Below are 11,356 nucleotides of genomic sequence, written 5' to 3'. Positions count from 1 at the left end.
ATTTAAAAGGAAATATGTATTCGAATGGAATTATTTAGAGTCCTAGAAACAAAGGAATCAACTTCCTTTGTGTCAGTGGTTGTCAACAAGGGATAATTTTGCCTCTCCACACCCCAGTAGCTATTTGGCAATGTCTGGAGACATTTCTCATTGTCAGAATTGGCGGTGGGGGGGTGGGGGTGTTGTGCACAGGAGCTACTAGCATCCAGCAGTGCTGCTAAACACCTACAGGGCAGAGGACAGCCCCTGCATGACGAGAAACGAACTGTCATTTCTCCTGAATGTCAGTTGTGCCGAGGTTCATCTGCCCTGTGTATTGCAAGGAATGGAATTACCAGAAGCCCTCTCAGCCAGAAAAGATTTGGGCCAGAGGTGGGGTGGGAATGTGGGCAGGGAGGTAGAGTAGGTAATTACAGGTGTGGCTGTTGAAGTTTGGATGGATTTATCTGATTTCCTTTTTCTTGGTCTTTCTTTGTGCCAGCACTTGGCATAGCAATAGTAGAGAAAACAGTGAAGAAAACTTTTTGCAAGCAGCTGAGAAGAGTGGTCCCGTACTCTGAGCTAAGGATGTCAGTCCACTTCTTGTGACACTTGCAACTTCACTGCAAGCCAGCCAGCCATGCTGTCAGGCTCCCATGATGTCTAGGCACGTACATGACTTTGTTTTTTGGCAAGATTGTAAGAGTTATAAACTAGCCAATTTATTTCCCAAGGTATTTTATAATCATAGTTCACCTTGGGAGGATCTAAGTTCCTCGTTGTTTCTATATCATGTGCCATCTGTGAGTGTCTTTGGCCAACATACTCTTGCTTGATCATTACCCTAAAATCAAAGAAAATAGATGTTATTTTTTAGAGGACTTTTTAAGTTCACAGCAAAATTGAGTGGAGTACAGAAAGTTCCCATATAGCTCCTGCCTGTGAGCAGATATCTTTGATTTTATTGTAATACTAATTTTCAGATAAACTTTATATAGTTGCAAATGTTATTCTGTTAATGCAGAGTTCCTTAGTTCCAGCTTTCACTAAATGTAAAGCAAAAGTAAGGAGAAGATGGGTTTTTACTAAGTTAAGGGTGTGTGTTTGTTTTTCTTTTCTTTTTCCCTGTGTAGTAGAAGAGGGAACCTCAGTTTATCTTAATAGGCTTCTTGTTGAGTTTGGCTACCTAAAGTTCAAGGGCATTAATCTTCCTTAAAGTTTTCCCATGTAGTTGTACATCACCTTTTTATATTGGGGAGATTTTTTTTCCCTTCCTGTGAAGTTTTCCTTATTTAGAATTCCATTTTTAGTTAACTGAAACCTTGAGAGTCCCTTGGACTGTGAGGAGATCGAACCAGTCCATCCTAAAGGAGATCAGTCCTGGGTGTTCATTGGAAAGACTGATGCTGAAGCTGAAACTCCAATACTTTGGCCACCTGATGAGAAGAGCTGACTCACTGGAAAAGACCCTGATGCTGGGAAAGATTCAGAGCAGGAGAAGGGGATGACAGAGGATGAGATGGTTGGATGGCATCACCGACTCAATGGACATGGGTTTGGGTGGACTCTGGGAGTTGGTGATGGACAGGGAGGCCTGGTGTGCTGCGGTTCATGGGGTCGCAAAGAGTCGGACACGACTGAGCAACTGAACTGAACTGAAACCAAGTTAAGTTATTCAGTCTGACAGTGTGACTGCTTTACAGGTTAGAATGTGCCGTAGCCACCAAACCTTGTAATTGAGAGTGTTCTAGGACTTTATTAGTGTGATTTTGTTAATGCCTCATGCAGTTGGAGTCAAGAGGAGACTGCTGGTTGTGTTGTCGATGAGAATTTTTTCACCCTGGCTGCCAAGTCTCGTTTGTTCCTTTAGTGAAATATTTCTTCTGCAAGTCATGACTGATGGACATTCTATAATGTTTCTGTGTTTTTTTGCTTCCTTTTCATCATGGGTCTCACAGCCCCTGGAATTTGCCTTAAGCATTTAACTTGTTAAAAAGCTAAATAATAGTCTATACAAATACAAGGCAAATAAATAGTCTATACAAAATCTAGAGCTTGGTGTTACTTAAAAAAAAAATCTCAGATAAGGTCTGGCTTTCAAGTGTTGACTATATAAGTTATGTGACTTGGACAAATTATTCTAGAGTCTGCTTCTTTATCTGTTAAATGCACGCTATTCCTCCTGCTCTGCATACCTCACAACATGAGCATCAAATGAAATAATGACTTTGAGAGTGCTTTGTGAATTATGCAACACAGTGCGAGCATGAGGTAGGAAGCAAATAGAAGGGTGAGCCTTAGGGAATTACACTGATGGTGAATTGGAATTTTGTTTGAAGAGTTTACTTTCCTTTCTACTGACTCGTACGGTGTAGATTGCGTCTTCATTTTAGTAAATTCAGAGATGACTTGCTGAATTTGGTTGTAGTTTCTGTCTTCTTATAAATAACGTCAGTAGGGTTAAAAGCTTCGCTGACTGAAACATTTTAATTTAGCATAGGTCAGTGATTAGGGCAAAGGAAAAATTATAAAAAGAAAACTAAATTCACCAAATAGCCTAGACTACCTGATGAAGTGTCATTGTCATCATCATCATCATTAATGATGATTTCTCATCAGTTCTGTAGAACTCAATTTTCTGTGCTCTTCTCAAGAACTGCAGTTCGTAGTTTGACCTACCGTCCTAGTCTCAATAAGACAGTTATTCTAAGTAGTAATTACACTTTACCCTTCCCCTCCCCCCAAGCAATTAGTTACATGCCATGTGGATTCTGGATGGTAGCAGATCCAGTGAGTTTAGTCACAATTTATGAAAGCCTTTTTATCTTGATAGCATCTTATCATATTTGATGCTATTTATAAATAGAGCCAGGGAACTAACCATAAGGCTCCAGGTCTTGTGTTGTGAATGATTGGTAGAACTGTAAGGACAGAGTGGGCAGGCCACTGGAAATGATTCCGTTTAAAGGGTAGCTTCGCCCCTTCCTCCTTGGCCTTGTGACTAATGGAAAAATACTCTCTTCAGATTCTAAAGCCTATTCATTATGCCTTTCTCCTCTGAAATACATGATCAGTTTTATAATCAGGAAGAACTTTATTTTTTTTCTATTGGCTTATGTTTGCTTTTCATAAAATGGCTTTTTTTTTTTTTTCATTTGATGGGCTCAGAATACAATCCTGAACTTCACAGGCTTGCTTTCTTTATGTATAGCATAGATTACCTCAGCTGGCTACATGCCCCACTAACTGAAACTTCATAATGTAGCTGGAACCAAATCATGCTCCGGAGCAATGAGTCTTTAAACTGGATTGTTGGCTTACATAAGCAAATGGTGAAGCGTCTGTCAGGACAAGAAGCTCCCTCTCCTGATTCTTGAGCAAGTTTTTCCACACTGATTTCAGGGGCTCCGAGCTCATGAGCAAAATCCTAACCAAGTTTATCTTGCTAGGACAACCCATTCTAGATGCTCAATAAAGAAAGAATAATTCTTCTCCCACTTAACCACAAAAGAACAACATATGTTTCTAACGTCAGCTTTTTATTTTTTTTTTTTATCTTTCATTTTTTTGTTGGTAAATCTCCCAGACAACAGCAGTTCTGTAGAGAGTTTAAATATGAAGGAATGGCAGGACGGGCTAAGGGCACTTCTACCCAACATTAACATCAACTTTGGTGGACTGCCCAATTCTTCCTCCCCCTCCAACGCCAACCACAGTGCACCAGCCTCCAACACTGCCACCACCGACAGCCCGAGTTGGGACCGCCCTGGCAGCTGGACAGACCCAGCCATCATCACAGGTAACTTTCTCGCTCCTTCAGCTCCACTGACTGCCACCCGTTTGGTTTTTAGCACAGATGATCTAAAAGCAGAGGTCTCGTCAACATAATCTTCCCCCAAAGTCACAAGTGTGTGGCAGCTTCTTTGATCCTCTGGGGTCACGTAGCCTCAGTTGTAAACTCTGTTGGCCTCGTTGGGTAATAAGGCATTTGGTACCTAGGTTGCTTCCTTTGATGTCAGTAGGTGCTCACGTCTGACAGCATGCGTGTATTTTGTAGGTCTCAAAGTACAAAAGGATCCGACTTATCCTCTTAAAGGAACATACTCCACTTTAAAACATAAAGCTCTCTATTATAAGGCTATCTGGTCCGTGTATCCCTGCTAGAGAAGGAGAAGCACAATTGGGAAATACCGTCATGCAATCTTGGGGACTGGTTTTTGCAACTCCACCTCTCTGACACCGGGGGATAATGTCTGTATAGTTGAAGAGGAGACATGGGTTTGTGTGACAATAAATCACGGTTGTTGTGGGTGGAGGATAAATGCAACGTAAGGCTGAGAACATCTTATTTGGACGGAGTTGAAAATTGCATTTCTTATTGGATAAACTAAGCACCTTAAAATATTTGTTTGATGAATTTCTTATTCTCTCTGCACAGACTCACCATCTTCTTCTTGTTTTGTTTTCTCTCCTTAGGTATTCCAGCATCTTCAGGAAACAGTTTAGACTCTCTTCAAGATGACAATCCTCCACACTGGCTAAAATCCCTTCAGGCCCTCACAGAGATGGACGGCCCCACTGCCCCTCCGTCACAAACCCACCACAACGCCCCCTTCAGCACACAGATCCCTCTGCACAGAGCCAGTTGGAATCCCTACCCTCCTCCTTCAAACCCTTCCAGCTTTCACTCCCCACCCCCAGGCTTTCAGACAGCCTTCAGACCCCCCAGCAAAACCCCCACAGATTTATTACAGAGTTCAACACTGGACCGCCACTAGGGAAAGAGGGGAATCCATTAGAAAATGCAGGATTTGTCCCCCCCTGTTTTCTCCCTCTCAGCCCACCCACAGCTCCCTTCTCATCTCTTACGTTCTGAAGAATCCAGTTCCTGATCAATTTTTTTTTTCTCCCTACCCCCAGATGCAATGCGATCACAGGGTCATTAACCATCTTTCTTTTTTAATTGTAAACGTTTCTGTTGATCCAACATTCAAGTGACACTGTTGAATGTTTTCTAAAAATGCCTTTTTAAGGAGGAAAAAAAAAATCAAAGGGCAGTCTTGAAACTTAGAAAATTACTGTTTGTCTGTTGCGCATAATAATGATATAATCTGCTTAGCAGAAAATGACGATTAATCTCTAGGAAAGGTGAAGTAAATGCATTATCAACTGCAGAAGTTTGAAAACCAGGTTGAAATGAGATTGCTAAATGCATGGGGGAAAGCAGTGGTCCTGGCATCCATCTTGTATTCAGCTTATCACTATTGCAGGGAAAATGCTTTTAATTTAATTTTTAATTATTTTGGAAAGTTGATGGAGAGGACTTGATTGTGTTGTTAAGCTTAAGAATTTATTGGAAGTTGATGGAAAGATAAATTGATCTGTAGTAGTAACTGGCCTGTTGCTAAAGAGTTTATAAGGAGGGGAGAAGTGATTTTTTTAAAGGAGAAAAAATTTTGACTTTAGATTTAAAATAAATTCAGATGTTTTAAAGAAAAAAAGTATTCACAGATTTAATACCTATGCATAATATATAAGAGCTGAAATATAAGTGATTTTGTCAATCTTTCTCCTCTGTCAGAATCTTTTTTTCTTTTTACCGTAAATTCACCTGACTGAGGGCACTCTGAGATAGCACTGCTCTGGGGCCATCTGATCACCATCAGGAGCAAATCTCTGACCTCCTTGCCTGCAGCTTTTACTTAACCCTGTAGTTTCTGGACGTTTGTGCAGTATTGAAAAGACAGGAGAAAAGAAAACAGAAACCTGGTTATAACCTGATGCTAAAACTAAAAAAAAAAAGGAAATGTACCTCTTTCTTCAGAATTAAAACTAAAATCTTAAATAAAACAGAAAACTTGATGATGACCCTTGGGTTGTTCTTGTTTTTGTTTTTCCATTTTGTTGCATGTGAATTTGAAACATTTTGTGGTAACAGTCATCGGGTGTATCCATGGGTTTTACATCTTCAACAATAGGGAAGACGGGTTAAAAGAAGAAACTAGAAAAAAAATTAATCTTATTGTCAGGCGTTGCCATGTGTGATGACCAGCCCATCTTCAAGAGTTCCTCTTCCAGTGGCTTTCAGTAGAAGATGCTTCTTTGTGCTGTTGCATTGTGTGGGCCACACCTTCCCAACTGAGAAGCCTCTCGTGCCACAAAGGAGCACATAGGCTGTGTCGTGCTGAGACGGTGGTGGTCTTGGGGAGACCTGGCAGGACCAGCAGGCAGGGTGCCATCCAAGTAGCAGCACGTGTGCGTGCTACGATGGGAAAGAGGAAAGAGATCGGAAACACCGATGCAGGAAACCCACAGAGACGTCTTTCGTGACCAACTGTTCTAGGGAGGACCTAAGAGGGAGAGTCACACCACTGACCAACGATGAGGATGAGGTTGCTAGAAATCTGCGTGATTTGGGTTACATTCAGAAGTCCAAAGCTGGAGTTGGTATATTTCCAGCTACCTCCATTAAGCAGATCTTTGTGGGATGAATTAAGTAGATCTTTTGAGATTTTACGTTCTGGTTTTTTTCAGGTTGATTGGCCTTCTTACCTTTAATCTGTACTTCAATTTGATACCAAAAAGTTTTTTTAACAATCTTTGAAGAATGTGAAGCAGATTGTCTCAAATACATGTCACCACAAGTAGATATGACTGGGTAAACAGCAAATTGTGTTTTAAAAAATTAACCACAATGTAACCTGTGATAGGAGAAGACTATAGGCTGTAGGCTTTCTTTGGTCTGTAAGCTTTACTTCAGTTGCCTACATCTTCCAGTTGCCTAAATCTTTACTTTGTGCTGCAGAGTGGTGGCCCAATACACAAGTAATATCAGGTAGTCATGAATTATAATCAAGGCTTTGGGGCATTCGGGCCAGGGGGGTTGGTATATCAATAAAAATGTAAAAGGAGGGCAATTCTATTTTGCATGGCTATGCTATGATTGTGTATATGCTTAATGAATCATATATACGGAAGACCTTATAAAATATATAAATACCATTTAAAGAATAATAAAACCCTATATGCTTACCACCTCAGTTAGAAATAGAACTACAATATCTTGAAAGACCTCCTATCTCTCCCTTTCCAATTTTCTTTCCTTCCCATCAACAGAACCATGATCTTGATATCTGTGCTAATCTTTCTTTTTAAAGTCTTGCCATGACATACGTATCCCTGAATAATGCATTGTTTCATTTTTTATTTTTTTAAATTTAATTTAATTTAACTTTACAATATTGTATTGGTTTTGCCATATATCAAAATGAATCTGCCACAGGTATACATGTGTTCCCCATCCTGAACCCTCCTCCCTCATTTTTTAAAAAGCTTAAGTTGAAAACCAAAACCTAAATGTGTAAGGAAGAGCAGTATTATCAGTATCAGATCCAGGGTTTTAGAAGATAAATTGAACAGATTCTCTAGGTCATAGTCTGGCTTTAGTTTCTCTGATAATTTATGAAAGCCAGTTCTGGGGAAGACTGCAAGGTCATGAGTGAGTCCTGGAAAAGGGATGCCAGCGGGGCATCTGACAGGGCTGCCATGAGCCTGACCCTGGGCGTCTGGCAGAGACTCTGATGGAGTAGTCTGCTCTCTGTTTCCTGTGTCCAAGCTCTCTGTGGTTTCCCTCCAGTCCTCTGGAGTTGATCAAAGCCCAACCTATGGGAATGGGGTGGTTTAAAAGACACGTCAGGATCAATTTACCAGGGCATGGAGGGGAGAAAATAAATTTTATAAGATTTGGTCAAAATCAGATAAGTGCAAAAAAGAATCTGGACGAAACCAATTTAGGCGGTCTGTTGGCATAACAGCAATAGAAATCTTGGTACTGACAGCCCTCAATGTCTGTCTGTGGGCTCACAATTCTTAGATCTGATGCACTGCTGACAGTCCTAGTGTTTCCTTTACCTCTTTCCTTTCTTGGGTCTTTTTCCCCCTGTATTCCTATATGCCATATCTTTTGGTCTTTTTTCCTCTAATTTTGTTGGAGTGACATCTTCCAGAAACTCCTTGAGAAATGCATGTGGGAAATAACTATTTTAGTATTTTGCATACCTGAAAATACTGTTTCAGTTGATAGTTTGGTGGATAGAAGATATTTTTTCCTTTAGAACTTTGAAGGCCTTACTCTCTTGTCTTCTTGCTTCCAGTATTACTGTTAAATCCAAAGCCACTCGTATGTAATCCTTTTGTCTCTCTCTCTCTCTCTCTCTCTGGAAGCTCGTAGACATTGTCTTCTGTGTTCCTTGGTATGGGTCTATGCTGAACACAGTGGATACACACTAGGTTTTTAAAACCTGGTGACTCATGTCCTTCAATTCTAGGAAATTTTCTTATTTCATGAGTGAATTTCTTGCAATTATTTTCTCTGCTCTTCCTTTCTAAAAATGCCCTTATTCTGGACTTTCTCCTTTTTTTTCCAATTTGCCAACTTGGTCTTTTGCTCTTTCTAGGAAGCTTTACCTCGAGTTTGTTTATACGTACAGTTGTCTTCTTGCATTGTTTCTGTTCCTCCCCATTGGTTTTACCTCTTTGTTTGCTCTGATCTCTGTCTTTCATATTAGAGACTTCGCAGATCCTGGTAACTCTTGATATCTGCTCATGAATAAGACTAAAAAGCTGACAGGAAGTTTTGTAAACACGAAGGCATGCCAGCTTTGAACTTCACTTTGGGAAGGTCTGGAGGGGCTCTGTTGGGAAAGACCTATTGTCACTGTCTTTGGGCTTTTTCTCCTGGGCTGGTCAGATTGTCTAAAGAAGAGTCTCATGATGGCTGGCCACGGGGAGAGGGTCTGAGGCCAGAGCTGCTATGGGAGTCTCTGTATTCATTATGAGTATGTTTACTTCATCCTTGCTTTCAGTCCTTTTCTCTCCAGAGACTGTCTCCAAGTAAATACCTGCCCAGTTAAGAAATGTGTGGTTGCACTATGGTGTGGAGTGGGGGACTGAATCTAGGGAACTAACTTCTTGAAACAGCTTTCTCAGTAAGCTTTATTTTACCTCCGCCCCACACATTTTATCCGTGGTTCTCAGGGCACCTGGCATGGTCAGTCTGTGCCCTGGAGGGTTCTGTGGTGTGAATTGTGTTGGGTCTTAGCATTCCCTGCTGCTAGCGTGAAGTTTCTCATCAGCCAGGTGACTCAAACCGCTGCTTTCTTGGTCACTGCATTTTGCTCTGTTGTCTCCGGTCAGGGTCTCCCTGCTTTTTTCTTTATTCTAATTTTAAGTTAAGTATGTAGGTTTAATCTGCCATCTTAGTCCAGTTTTGTGCTCTGATTTTATAAGCTAATCGGCGTAGTTTTTTTAGGCAGTAAAGTGGAGGAACAAGCACTAGCCACCATGTTGTACATACATGTGTATATATCGTTTGAATGGCACCTGCCCACGTTTGTTTTGTTGACCTTGAAGTGGTTTCTCTCTTTTTAATATCCTCTTTTCCATTGAAGCTCTTTTGATTTACAATCATTAGTTTGTTTTCCCAAAGCTCGTCATACAGGGGATTTTTTTTAATGGTTAAAATTTTAATCTAGATGTCCACATTTACTGCAGTTTTAGGGGACATAGCAAGTCAGATGGATGTGGGTCATTTTCTAGGCTACACTGAGTTAGAGCAATTCTAGAAATTGCAGAGGAGGAAATAGCCTACCCTTAGCACTATATGAATTATATTTTGTGAACAAGTAATAAGTGTCAACAGTGTGTTTCCACAAGGATTATGCCATGACAACCCATAATGCAGTTATAAAGCTGAATGCAGTTAGCACTCTTCACCACCTGCCTGAATTTAAAGACATGGCATCCATTGCACATGTTATTCAAGTTCAAGTTTTTACCATCATCATTTGATTTAAGGTCCTTATTATATTTAGAGTATGTAACCTTTAAAAAGTTGACAGCTTATATTCCTTAAACATAATCTTGAAACGTATCCTTTGTCAGATATGGCTATTTCCACTCAAGCGATCTATCCAAGTGAAAGATGACTGAGGACGTTAACATGAATTCTTTAAAAACCAAATACTTATTTTGTCACAAAAATCAGTACTCAATTCCTTGTGCTTAACACATTATTAACTTAGTCTAGACATAGCTTTTAGACATGTAGGCAATTTCCTACCAGAAAGAACTGCCTTTGAAAATTCATTTCTAAAATTGCCACTGAACAAATTGATTTAAAGAAATGAGTACATGATTATGGGGGGAAAATCCCTTTAAAGGGTAAGATAACAGTTTCTATTGGTGGTAACCCAAATAATTTGAGCATGAACGTAAACATTGGCCCAGATGTTCAAGGCACATCTCATAAGAATTGGCCATTCTAAAGCATTCAGCGCTTTGCTCCGTCTCTGGAGGAAACTCAGTGTGTCCGCAGGTGTTTGTAAGTGGAGTCCTTGCACTTCCTTCCACAGCTTCCCTCCAGAGCCGATGGGAGTGGTATATATGACCAACAGAGGTTAGTAGTTCAAATAGAATATTTGTGGTAGGTAGGCTGGGTTAAAACTCGGAGAAGGCGATGGCACCCCACTCCAGTACTCTTGCCTGGAAAATCCTATGGATGGAGGAGCCTGGTAGGCTGCGGTCCATGGGATCACGAAGAGTCGGACATGACTGAGCGACTTCACTTTCACTTTTCACTTTAATGCATTGGAGAAGGAAATGGCAACCCACTCCAGTGTTCTTGCCTGGAGAATCCCAGGGACAGGGGAGCCTGGTGGGCTGCTGTCTATGGGGTCGCACAGTCTGACACAACTGAAGTGACTTAGCAGCAGCAGGGTTAAAACTAAGGCTCATAAATAAGAGAATTTAAAGAGAAATATGCAAAGAGCCGACTCTAGAAAAGACCCTGATGCTGGGAAAGATTGAAGGCAGGAGGAGAAGGGAATGACAGAGGATGAGATGGTTGCATGGCATCACTGAGTCAATGGATATGAGTTTGAACAAGGCCTGGGAGATGGTGAACAGGGAAGCCTGGCATGCTGCAGTCCATGGGGTTGCAGAGATAGACATGACTGAGCCACTGAACAACAACAAAGAGAAACAATGATCTGTGGGGTATTTTTGTTTTCAGCTTTAGTATTTGCAAAACTGAGATACTATTAATAAAATACCTAACCTAAGGTCCAGAAGATTATATACAGCCCAGAGGGTTTATATACATACATACATATATATATATATATATATATAATGTTTCAGTAGTGTGAATTCCCTGGCTTTTATCAGTCTCTTTAATATGCAAAAAGAAGTTGAGTTTTGTCCTGGGTCACAGATTTAATAGCAGAGCTAAAGCTCATTGTTACCCTTTCTCAGCTACATTTATCCATTACTTTGCTCATACTCCATTTCTGTTCTGAAGCTCCAAGTGCTTTGCCAC

At 40.7% G+C, this 11,356-nt stretch overlaps 1 protein-coding gene across 7 annotated transcripts in view; it reads left to right on the top strand.

Annotated features, from left to right (window-relative positions):
- CNOT4 (CCR4-NOT transcription complex subunit 4) overlaps positions 1–5,847 on the top strand; it is a 153,702-nt gene extending 147,855 nt beyond the window's left edge. For 5 of the 7 annotated variants that reach the window (XM_061414809.1, XM_061414812.1, XM_061414807.1 and 2 more), the window contains 2 exons: positions 3,566–3,778; positions 4,456–5,847. In XM_061414809.1, coding sequence (XP_061270793.1) covers positions 3,566–3,778; positions 4,456–4,757 — 515 coding nt within the window. In that variant the 3' untranslated portion in view covers positions 4,758–5,847. The remainder of the gene's footprint in view (positions 1–3,565; positions 3,779–4,455) is intronic. The other 2 variants (XM_061414814.1, XM_061414813.1) reach the window with 1 other exon arrangement.
- Positions 5,848–11,356: the final 5,509 nt, after the last annotated feature.

Source organism: Bos javanicus, chromosome 4 (genome assembly GCF_032452875.1).
Source record: "Bos javanicus breed banteng chromosome 4, ARS-OSU_banteng_1.0, whole genome shotgun sequence".
Classification (NCBI taxonomy): domain Eukaryota; kingdom Metazoa; phylum Chordata; class Mammalia; order Artiodactyla; family Bovidae; genus Bos; species Bos javanicus.
The sequence above is the reverse complement of the archived record's forward strand: the minus strand, read 5'-3'. Positions and strand labels throughout refer to the sequence as shown.